Consider the following 12,920-nt stretch of genomic DNA (forward strand, 5'->3'; position numbering starts at 1 on the left):
CTGCCTATACCTACAATTATTACTATTATTTTTTTATTTTAATTTTTTTTCTCTCCCCTTTACTTTATCACTCAAGCAAGTCTATGTTTTTTTAGGGAGGGGGTATTTTGTTTACTCTTAAACAAGAATATTTTATTAATGTATAAAAAACATTATTTGTACCAAATGAGAATAAATAAATAATTTTTTTAAAAAGGTTGGTGGACCACAGGATAATCATTTAGGGACACAAGAATCCTTTAGAGGTTTCTTGAAGATTCAGAGCCAAGGAGATGTTAAATGATTTGCCCAAGGTCATACAGATTGTAAATGCACTAGTTTATATTTTGATCAGGTCCTTTGACCCCCAATTCCATTGCTCTTTTCATTATACCACATTAGAAATTAGGCATATTTGTTGGGGGAGAGAAGGTCAAATTGGAGCCTAGAGTTATCAGTTTGTCCAGAGACATTCAGACACAGAACTTTAGGAATTTTTGTTCTAGGAAAGAATCCCCAAATAAGCCAACTGTGATCCTGACCCAAATCCTTTTGATGATGAACTTTAATTTTCAGAAATTTTGGAATCCAGGGTATTAATGAAAATAATACCATATAGAGAGACATAATTGGGCTGTTTCACTGTGTATAAAACCAAACATTAAAACCGAGTAGAGAACTATTTGATTAAATATATATTTAAACAACTCTTTTGCTGTCTTCTAAACAAGTAGCTTGATTTCTGGATTGGTATTTTTTAATTGTATAGATCTTATAATAGCCACAGGACAGTGGAATGAGCATAACATGTTAATAACATCATAGGATCATAGGTTTACACCTAGAAAGGACCCTAGAGATTATCTAATTTAATACTGTCATTAATACTGTACAGGAAAGGAAACTGAGACCCCACAGAGGCTAAATGATTTAGTCATCGAACAGTTAGTAAGTGGTAGAGAAAGAATGTGAACTCATGTCCTGTAATTCCAAGCTCAACATTCTATTTATAAATTATATATTTGTACCTAACCAATTAAATGTATGTGTTTTTCCCATAAGCTGGACAATGCAGATGAGCAAGCAGCCCAGATCAGAAGGGAACTTGATGGACGTCTACAATTGGCTGAAAAGATGGCAAAGGTAAATTGTCAACTTTGACCCATGTCAAAATTGAGACTTTTCTGTTGTATTTATTGTGATGACTTTTGGACAAAGCCACCTTGACCTGCTAATAAGGGATCTTGTGAAAACCTCCAAGGGACAGGATCATCCATTAATAGCAACACCTCCTTTCTGAGACCAAGCTTCCTGATGTCCTTGGTCAAAGCAGTGTGGCCTGCCTGCTGGAAAACCAAGGCCAATGGGAGACCAGTCTTCATTAGAACACCTTTTCCTGATATTTTGCCACCATACATTCCCAGTACTTACAAAACACCTATACTTCTCTTCTTATCCTAGTGATATCAACTGCTGACACATAATCCCATTTCCATAACATCACCTTTTCAATCTCTTATTCCAGTCTATCTTAACATTATCCCACTGATGTTCTTCCCCTTTTCATTGTGCCCTCAGGAACTCCTACTCTGATTGATTTCCTTTCATTCTGATCACCTTCCTTTTCTGGAACTTATTAAAATGTATCTCTGCAACACTGATAATGCATTACTGACCATCCTTACTACTCTCACTTTTCCTACCCTCTGACTCATACTGATCCCTCCTTCCTCCTTGCCTCTTCTGGGTCCTCTAGTTGCCACTATTCATTAATGTCCCATTCATTGAGTTCATTCTTTGTAAAATTATCAATCAGTTTGGATCCGGGTAACATGTATTTACTGACATCCTTGGGCATTTTCATTACTTTATCAATTAATTCAATATTTCCCTCTCCATCTTTTTCCCCCCTCATTGATCTTCCTTCAAATGCCCTAACTTAAAAATTCTTAGTCTATTTTACTCTCATGATCCACTTTCTCTGCTCTATCTTAGCTGCTTGTAGGGACAGTCATGCCCTTGTTCTTGCCCCATAAATTTTCAGTTTTCATGAACAAGAACTTGAAAATTCTTTGATCTGTAAATGATATATCAATCTTTATATCAGTGATCTCTTTTATTATTCCAACTATGTATTATCACTCCTATTTGTTTTTCCTCTTGACAATAATCTTCAGTCTTTCAGTACTTTCCCAGGCCATCATCCTGACAAGTTCAGCCAGATTATAACCTTTATTTTCAAATCCCTTGCTCCTTCATCCATATTGCATTGCCATAACTTAGGTCTACATTCCTCTCATCATTTACCTTTTGTATTCCTATTGACATGCTGCTGAATATAGATATAGATAGGGAAAGTCATGAAACCATATTTAGAGGGATCCAGAATATATTTCTCAAATCTACCTCATCTAGGCCCATATTGTAGTAGTGATTTCCTTTTACTTCTTCCTAACTTATTCTCTTTATTCCATTGGCCACACTGCTCATTTCAATTTGTCTCTTATTTCTTCAAACCTCCTACCATACCTCTCTAGTTTCCTTCTCAATTGAGGACCTTGTCTTCATTGAAAAATGTTGAAGCTATTCACCATAAACTTCCTCTTATCCTCATCTAAGGCACTTCTTAAGTGATCATTTATAATAGTCTCTAATGATGAGGATCCTTATGCTTGCAAAGTCATCTCTTCTACAGATTTCATTAATACTAACCCCTCCCATCTTTTCCAGATTGTTTAGATTGTCAGACCTAGTCTCTCAAAAATCTTCAGTCCCCCCCCCCAATATCTGGTAATTTATTCATTGCATTCTAATTCATTTTTTTCAGCAAATATCTCCCATCCATAAAATTATCCTTGTTAGATCTTCTCACCATGATCCTCTATCTCTCCTCCCTTACTCAACTGAATTACTTCAAAAAGTCATTTCTACATAGGACCTTCATTTTTTCTCTTTGTTCTTTTTTAAACCTTCAGTCTGATATTCTTCATCATCATTCAAATGACAGTGTTCTCTCCAAAGACATCAGTGATCTATTTATAACCATTATCTAATGTCCCTTTCTCAAGTCTCACAATATTTTACTTTTTAGAAGAATTTGACCACTTATTCTTCCTGAATACTCTTGGATTTTCCTGACTTTTTCTTCTTTGATCTGTTCCTGCATATTTACCGACTCCTTAATCTCTTTTGATGCTTCTTCATGCCATAGCCATTAATTGGTGATATTCCCAAAGATTCTTAGATCTTCTTCTCTTTATAGTCTCTCACTAAGTGATCACTTATGATTACTCAAGTTCAATTATTATCTCTATGAAGATATCCCTAGATTTACTTATTGAGCTCTAGTCTTTCTTTTGAATTCCAGTCCCATATAACTAACTACCTATTGGAGTTTCATACTGGATGCTCCCAAGGCATATCATATTATCATACCCCAAACAGAACTCATTATCTTATTTCCAGGTCTTCCCCTTCTTCTGAATCCTCTTATTGTTGAGAGCACAATCATCCTTCTAGTTACTCAGACTTTGAAATTTGCTCTTATTCTTAACTATTAACTCTCATATATTCCAAATATTTCCATATATTCCGAGAATTCCCACATCCTGTGTGTATATGTGTATATATATATATATATGTATATATACATATATATGTATATATATATATGTATATGTATGTATGTGTATATATATATATATGTATGTATATATATATATATATATATATATATATATATATATATATATATAGTGAAGACTGTGTCACCACCTTAAATAAAGAGCCACGTTGTTTCTCACTACAAAAGCCTCTTAATTGGTCTCTGTCCTAAATCTATCCACAATCCTCTGACTTGTTGATCTTTTCAGATCCCCATTTAGAACCCCAGTTCAGTATGTATAACCTGTACCTACACATATATCTAAACATATGTATATATGTGTTATTTTTCCCTGGAGAATATGAGATTCTTGAAAAGAGGGATCATTTTTCTTGCTTTGATTAGCCCAGCTCTTCGACATAGTAAGTGCTTAATAAATGTTTGTTTATGGACTAGCTTATCTTCCTTTCTGACTTGGATCAGAGTTCTCCTATAAGATAGATCTTCTGGCTATAAATAATTAATTTCTTTCTCTTTTTTATGGAGTCAACTTTCAGCTGTATGCATATTCAGGTAGAAGTAATCCATGAAAGTTCCAGACTTCTCATTTTCTAGTTATCCATGGTGAATATTTTTAAATATATAACTAACATTTCCTCTGATGAACATGCAAATTTCATTTTGATACTACACTTAGCAAAACGTAGATAGAAAGGTAAATCTACTACTCAAAAGATCATATTATGCATTTCAAAGTGAAATATAACGTGAATGAAATCTGAATCATTTTAGCCATTGCTGTTTTGTCATAAGCATGAATTATTCAGTGACAAGAGTCATGTCTTGTCTTTTAAGTAGTTACTAATTTGTTAGAGGGCAGACCTCAATTTAGTGAATGTTTCCATAGTGAATTGAAAGAGTCAGTTTATTTGTAAGAAGTGAAAATTTTTGACTTCACTAAGACAATTGAATGTATGTGGTTCTGGTACTCGAGCTAAAACCTTTGAATACTAAAAGTCTCACCTTTTCCTGGCCCCTAGTAACCTCGAATGCTGTGATGAATACCTCCAACTCAGCTGATTGTATATATCTAGTACATTTGTGTTTTACAGAAGTAGGTGAAGGTAAATTTTAAATGTGTGGGTTTTTGAGAGTGTTAACATTATAATCAGCTCTGGTTAACTCTGTGACTAACAGGAAAATGGAAATTGATGATAAATTGTCAAGCTAGTACAAAAGTGATGACTAAAAGACTGAGATAAAGCATTGACCTGGTCATCAAACAGTGTAGATAGATGTCATTCTTCCACTAACTAGCTTTGTTTTTTATTAGTGGTCTTATTTTTTTCACTTCACTTTCCTTCTTTGTATTACTAGTGCAGTGGTTGGACTGAATCACTATTTCCCAAATGAATTTGGCAATGAAACTCTTCTAACAGGACCTACTCAACAATGAACCTTAGCTACAAACACACACACACACACACACACACACACACACACACACACACACAAATATTCGTACCTGTGATCTTGCCAATATCCACAATGATTCTATATCCATGTTCATGAACTCCAAAATTCCTTTATCTAATAATAATCTTTCATCATTTCATCTTCCCCTATGCGTTCTAAATCTCAACCCTGTCCTTTTATTTAACCATCACTTTCAATCTATTCATCTCTCATTTTCCAAAGTTATTACTCCTTATCATCATTCTCTGATGCATCAGGTCCACTCTATAATTTCTTCTTTATCCAAATCTCTTTCCTTCTTATGATTTCTATGTTCACCACTAACAACCTCCTAAACTTAAATCTTTCTTTGCTTATACTACTGTTTTTACTTTCAAGTGTTGGTGAATGGAGCTTGAAAACATGACGATTTTCCCACGACATTTCATATTACATTATCCAAATTGTGCCCTATCTGCAGCTTAGCAATCCTATTATATCTCCCTTATCAGTTATCCCACTTACTGCAGAAGCTGTACTCCCCTTAAGCTCCACCTGCTCCATAATCTTTGTGATATATCCTTTTACTTTCTTCACTGATAGTTTATTTATAATTTTACATCAGTGTTTATTAGGGATTTTAATCTGTAGTGATTTTTTCCTATTTCAACTCTTCCTAGTTTATGTATCAAAACCATAGCTGTGTCATAGAAGGAAAATTTTTGAAACAGTTAATATAACATTAGAAATGTTCTCAGAATGTTTGATAAAATTCATTGGTAAATATATTTAGTCCTAGGTTTTGTTTTTTCGTGGAAAGTTCATTTTTTTGTCTTATTCAGTGTTTTCCTCTGAAATGGAGTTAAATTCCCTATTTCTTGTTTTATTCTCTTCAGTATTCTGTATTTTTAATGTGTTTATATATTTCATTTAAGTTATTAGTTTTACTGGCATATAGATGGGCACAATAATTCCTAATATTATCCTTCCCCATTTCCTGTCAATTTTTCTTTTTCATTTTGAAACTATTAATTTGAGTTTCCTCTCTTTTCTTTTCAAACAAATTAGCTAATGCTTTATTTATCTTGTTGATTTAAAAACTCCTCCTAGTCATTTTGTTTCTGCTTATTTTAGTTGCATTTATAATTCATTGATCTAATTGTTTATTGCCTAAAAAAGGTATATATATATATATATAAATTATATATATATAAATTATATATATATATATAAATTATATATATATATATAAATTTTCCCCTAAGGATCTCTTGGTTACATTCCCAAAATTATGGTATATTGTTTCATTGTTCATTTTTTTCTCTTCCTAGTCAGTTCTTTAGAATTTACATGATTTACTCTCTAGTCAATTTTAAGATTTTTTTTTAGTTGTTATTTATGATCAATTTCTGTAAAGGTGTCTTCAACATTTGGAACACATTGATATGTCCCTTATATAGTTCCATTTAGTGATTGTCATTGGTCTATCATAGTTAATTTTTCTAATATTATATTCAGACCCTTAACTTGTTTTTTAAATAGATGTATTGAAGAATAATTAGGGATAAATTAGAGTCTCCACCATCATAGTTAACTCCCTTTCTCTTGGTGATTCATTTAATTTTCTCTTAAGTATTTTGAAGCTGTTCTTTTTGGGTGGGTGGGAGTGATGCATGTTATTGTTCATTCATTTCAGTCATGTCTGACTCTTTGTGACTCCATTTTGGGATTTTCTTGGCAAAGATACTGGAGTGGCTTGTCTTATCCTTCTCCATCTCATTTAACAGATGGGAAAGTAAGGCAAACAGGTTTAAGTTACTTGCCTAGGGTCACACAATTTGGTCTGAGACCACATTTGAACTCAGGTCTTCCTGACTCCAGACCCAGAGCTCTATCACAGCCACTGTGCTGCCCAGCTGCCTCTGTATGTGTATGTATATGTGTGTTTGTATGTAAGCACAGAAATACATATATTTATCTATATCATATTATATGAGCATATACATATATGTATATATGTGTGTGTATTCATATACATAGAAAGAAAAGGGAAAATATTATAAGAGAGAGAGAGAGAGAGGGCAGATTCAGGGAAAGATGAGTCAAAAGGATAGCAGACCATAATTTCAGAGATGCTAGTGAATACCAATTTGGTTTGGGTTTTTTTTTTTCAGAGAGTAATAATTTAAACAAAGAGAAAAGGATTATAAAAGAGAAAATTTAAGAAAATAGAATGGAGAGAAATAATCAATTAGCTATCATAATATACTGTTTACATGAAATACATTTAAAGCATAAAGATTCACACAAAATTAAACACAAAAGAATGGATGGGGTAGGGGTGGCTAGGTGGCGTAGTGGATAAATATTTGTGAATATTTTATTCACAAGAATAGGTTCTGGATGAATGACTTACTATCTAGAAAAACAATCAATATGATTCTCTGGAAGGAAGTTAAGCCATTTTTAAGTCCTTAAATTTCAAGTTTTAACAATTGAAGATATAATGTAGAAGTAATTCCTCCAAAATTTATTTAAGCACCAACTCAAATATCTTCTACCAGTTCAAAGTGAAAAGCATATTAAAATATTTAAATTTAAGGGAAATTCTTTAAGAGATCTTTAAACTTCGACTGATAAAATGCAAATAACTTAGTGTAAGCATTCACAAATGCAAATCTATAAAATGATTCATAACTGATTCTCAAAAACTGTGATGAGAGGCATATGCATGAAATATCACCTATCATAAGGCAATCTCCTTTTACAATTGATGGACACTAATGATATTGCCCCTTAGTATAATAAGAAAAGCAGAAGCTTATAACATTTTACAAAAATTTTCTGATCTCCTTCAAAATTTCCCTTGGAATAGACAGTCTAGTATTCATATCTTTATTTTATAGATTTGAAAAGTGAGGTGCAGAGAGAGGAAGTAACTAGCTCAAGGTCACAACCTAACTTTTATAGCAATAATAGTAATATGCTTAATATGGGTTGGGTGTTCTGCTTTACACTTTACTATTATTTTCTCATTTGATTCTCACAACAACCTTGGAAGGCAGGTGCTAGTACAATCCCCACTTTAAAAATAAGGTTGGGCGGTGACTAGGTGGCGTAGTGGATAAAGCACCGGCCTTGGAGTCAGGAGTACCCGGGTTCAAATCCGGTCTCAGACACTTAATAATTACCTAGATGTGTGGCCTTGGGCAAGCCACTTAACCCTGGTTGCCTTGCAAAAAAAACCTAAAAAAAAAAAAAAGAATGTATGGGGTAGCAATTATGATTTAAGAGAGCAAAAATTTAAGTTAATGAAAAAATGGAAACTGCATTTTCCAGAATGACAATTCATATATGATGTAAATGTATTTATATATAAATAAATATATATATATATATACATAATCAAACATGCATATATATATATATATATGCTTATTTCTGCAGGTTAAAAGCTACTTTCTTTCCCTCTGTTTACTTTTCTGTTTCTCTTGATTATTCTGTATGCATTTCAAAAAATCTACTTAACTATGTCCTTGTTATCAATCAGACCCACCTAGAAATCTGTTTAAATAGAAATCCATTTTTCCCCACTAAAATTTTTCTCAGGTTTGCTGAGTGAGTTGTTTTCATAGGAGACTATTTTTTTAGACCTTTTGGAATATTATCTACCATGATTTCCTCTTCTTTACAGAGATAGCTACCAAGTCTTGTATGATACTAACCTTTGTAAATTGATTCTTTTATATTTTAGCTGAATTTTTTTGTTTGACCCTAAAATTATAGATTTAAGCTATCCTATTCCTAAGAGTCAATGTCTTCTGAGGTCATTTAGCAGCCATTAGTTCTTTGTCTCCTTTTCTAGTTTTCTATTTCTGAAATCAATTTCACTATAAGGCTTCCAAATATTAACTCTCCACAAATAAATCCTGGTTCTAGTACCCTTGTCATTCTGTCTCACCCATTCTTAAGCTCCATGTTTTAATTGGTTGTTTGAACATCACTGTGGACACCTCAAAGTCAATATTTATGAAAACAAACAGTAAATTTTCATCAGGTCTAATTTCCTTTCATTCTGACTCTTCTATTTTTAAGAATACTAAAAATTTCTCAAGTACTCTGAGATTAATCCTTGTAGTTATCTCTGATTTTTACCTCTTTGTTGCCCTCGTCATCTCCTTAGTTATTAGGTACTTTGTTGACCCAGTAAAGAAAGCTCTTCTTCAGTCTAAAAGACCTGAGAAGAATTCAGCATTAGATTTTCAGACAGCTATGTGACCTTGAGCCTATCATTTAACCTCTACTTCAGTTTCCTTAGTTGTGATATGGGGTTAATACTGTCTATCTATGACCAACCCCCCCCAGAATTGTTGGGAAGATTGTAGAAGAAAACAATTTTTAAAGCACTTAGCAGAGTTGATTAGAAATCACATTTTTTTTCTGTAGCTATGGTATATAGATCTCAGTTTTTACTCTTACTTGTACACTTTAAAAAAAAAACCTCTCATCACCTCAAACTTGAACTTAGAATTTGTATTTCTTTCTATAATCCATTTTTCAATTTACTACCAGATTAATCTTAAACATCACTTTAATTATGCCATTCTAAGTGCTCACAAACTTGCAAGGGTTCAGAATTTCTTAGCAGAAATATATATTCCTTAGGATATTCTCAAACTTCTAAATATTAAAAGAAGTTGCACCCTTTCCCCCCAAAAAAATTCATTCCCAATTAGTCCCCAGTATGTACGTATATAATTGTCTAGAAATGGTCTTTGTGTACTTTCTGGTCACCAGCAATGCCTTTTTCCTCTCCTTCATCTTCATCTATCCACCTCCTGTCTGTTACTCAAAGGACAATTTAAACCTTTTCTCTTATTAATTCCAACTCACATTAATTTAATTTTCTCTTCCTGATTTTTCCTTGGACTTCAAAACACCACACTAGATATCTCATCTCACTTAGGCTATTTCCATTTCCTTCACTTATTACTTTTCTGGGGGGCGTGTATTATCTTCTTTTTCTTTTTGCTTATATTTTTATCCACAGTGCTTAGTACCACAGTACCACACACACATAGTAATTGCTTAATAAATTATTGCTTTCTTCCCCTCCCTCCCTCCCCCACCTCCCTTCTTTCCTCCCTTTCTTCCTTTCTCCCTTCTTCCTCCCTCCCTCCCTCCCAGTACATGCTGGATATGTAACCAAGTCCTTCACAATGCTTTTGATCATTATCTAAGATTAGAAATTGCAGAAATGTTTACTGTTTGGTTAGTTGTTTCAGACATGTCCAACTTTTCATGAATTATTTGGATGTTCTTGGCAAAGATATTGGAGTGGTTTGCCATTTCCTTCTCTAACTTATTTAACAGATGAGGAAAATAAGACAAACAGGATTTCACAGCATCATACAGCTAGTAAACATCTGTGACCGAATTTGAACTCAGATTTCCTGAACTCCAGGCCTGGTGCTCTATGAACTATGGTATCACTTAGTTGTCCTGCAGAGAAGTCAGTGGCTTGCATTGGTCATGGAATTTCTTCCCCAGGGAGTCCCTTATACCAGTGAAATTATATGTCTGTTTCGTAGCCTCTAATATTCTTTTATGAATGCAAATGAATTGCTAATAAAAAGTACTCTGTTTTGTATTCTATGATTATTTTGAAATATAGCCACCATGCATAAGATCATAAAACAACAGCACAGATTTTCAGACTGAAAATAAGTGCTATGCTGTTAAGGCCACAGGTAAAGGTGAAATCTGTCTAGCCCTAATGAAATAAAAATTAAAATAGAACTTGGGAAAAATCTACTGTTTTGGAATTTTATAGAATTGATAAATCTGCCATGACATATTCTAGAAATGAATATAACAAGTATCTTTCACATATTATTTTTTCAATTAAAAAGAAAAGGATAGTTTTTTGACTTTTAAAAATTCTGTTTCTAAATAAAACATGTTGTTATCCCCTCCTTCCTTAGAAAGCAACATGTTGTTTAACCTTTTCTAAAAGCCTTAGGTCAAGATTAGAATCATTTATATTATCATACTGCTTAAAGGAAAATAGAGCTGTAGTTTGTGGGAGACAAAATGATGAGTAGATGCTGACCCCAGAATCTACCCTGGAACTTGATTTATTGAAAAATTCCCTGTTGTCACTTTGCTTTTTGATCATTTGCATTTTTCTCATAAAGGTAGAGTAGAAGATGTACAGCTTTGTGACCTCTAGGGCAATGTAACATGACTGACTTTATGTAAAATCAATTAGGGAAATCCAAGGCTAAAGCAACTTTTTGCTCCTTCAGGAAAAAACAAAACAAAACCATTCCTGGTTGATACTATAAGTAACATTTGCCGTGGCATCAGCTTTGAAAAAAAATCTTTTCTTTCTGAGTCACTCATAAAATGGATCTTAAATCCTTCTTGACCAATTTTCACTATTTCTTTTTTTATTTTCATTAAGTTTTTATTTTCATTAAGTTGATTCTGAAAAAACTCATACCATTTCAAGAATCTAATGGAAGGTATTTTAGGGAGAGCTTCTTTCAAAATCTGTAAATTCATCTTCATTTTTGTTGTCATTGTCATTGTAGCACATATCTTCAGAAATTGAATTGAGCCACTACTGTTTCTAAGATTTTCTTTACATCTTAACAGAATTCAATTTTAAAATTTCTTCTTTGATGCTATAATGAAAAGAGGATAATGATGGTGTGATGGAAAGAGTGCTTGACTGGGATTCAGGAAACCAAGATTTCAATCCTGCCCTATACTTACTGTATAGCTATTCAGTTTACTTAATCTTTGAGTTACGTTTTCTCACTACTAAAATAGTGATAACATTTGCTCTGCCTAACTCCAAAGGATTTTGAAACAAAAATGTTTGCAAATTTTCACATTGCTATATATTGTGGATTCTCATTATTATTACTATTATTATTATTATTACTATCATTATTATTATTTCTGACTAGCCCCTCCTAGAAACCTATGCATTATAACAAAGAATAAAAAAGGGAGACAAGATAAACAATTCATCATAATTGATCAGCACATAAGGCAAGTTCAATATCATGACAGTTTTCAGTACCTATGGGCCTCAACCTCTGCAAATAAGGGAGGGAAGTTTGTACTTATATATCTCCTTTTGAATCATACTCAATCAATATAATTTCAAAATATTCAATTTCAATTGTTTTGTTATTGAATCTTCAGTTACATTATTATTGTGTAATTGTACGTATTGTTTTTGTCTGAATTTATTTTGCTGCAATTCATATAAGTCCATGGTTTCATTTTTTCATCATACTCATTGTTTCTTATAGTGTCATAATATTACATTAAAATATCAAAATGTGCTTGGATATTTCCCACATAATGGAAATTTTTTTACTAGTTTTACTGAATCTGGGATGTTTCTTTTTTATTTTGCTATTTACCTTCTTAGGATATATGTTCAATGTTACTTTTTCTGCATCAAAATATATAGATGTTTTTTCTTTTTTTTTGTTTCCCTATAATTCCAAATTGCTTCCTAGAATGCTTACCACAATGCATAGTTCTGCTAACACTACATTGGATAACAAATAATCTAATATATTGCATAGATTTGTGGTCTCATATAACATTCTATTATCAATTAAACTATAAACAACAAATTATGATTCTGAATGTCTTGTTTAATTTAGTTTTTTTAATGTCTTTAATATAATTTTGTAAACCTGATGATTGATAATATGAGAAGTTTTAATATATTTTAGCACTATTTAGTTTACAAGGGTATCAACTTTTTTATAGTACAAGAATTACCTAATACGTTATCTTGAAAATTTGAGTTGTTTTGTTGTATATTTACTATGAACTTCACAAAAATGTGTTA

General features: G+C 32.5%; 1 protein-coding gene across 1 annotated transcript in view; it reads left to right on the forward strand.

Moving 5' to 3' along the window:
- Positions 1-12,920, forward strand: part of CADPS2 (calcium dependent secretion activator 2) — a 713,380-nt gene that overhangs the window by 289,725 nt on the left and 410,735 nt on the right. Inside the window, exon 4 of the mRNA XM_074195280.1 lies at positions 1,042-1,122. Within this exon, the coding sequence (XP_074051381.1) occupies positions 1,042-1,122 (81 nt within the window). The remainder of the gene's footprint in view (positions 1-1,041; positions 1,123-12,920) is intronic.

The sequence above is a fragment of the Macrotis lagotis genome, chromosome 7, assembly GCF_037893015.1.
Source record: "Macrotis lagotis isolate mMagLag1 chromosome 7, bilby.v1.9.chrom.fasta, whole genome shotgun sequence".
NCBI lineage: Eukaryota > Metazoa > Chordata > Mammalia > Peramelemorphia > Peramelidae > Macrotis > Macrotis lagotis.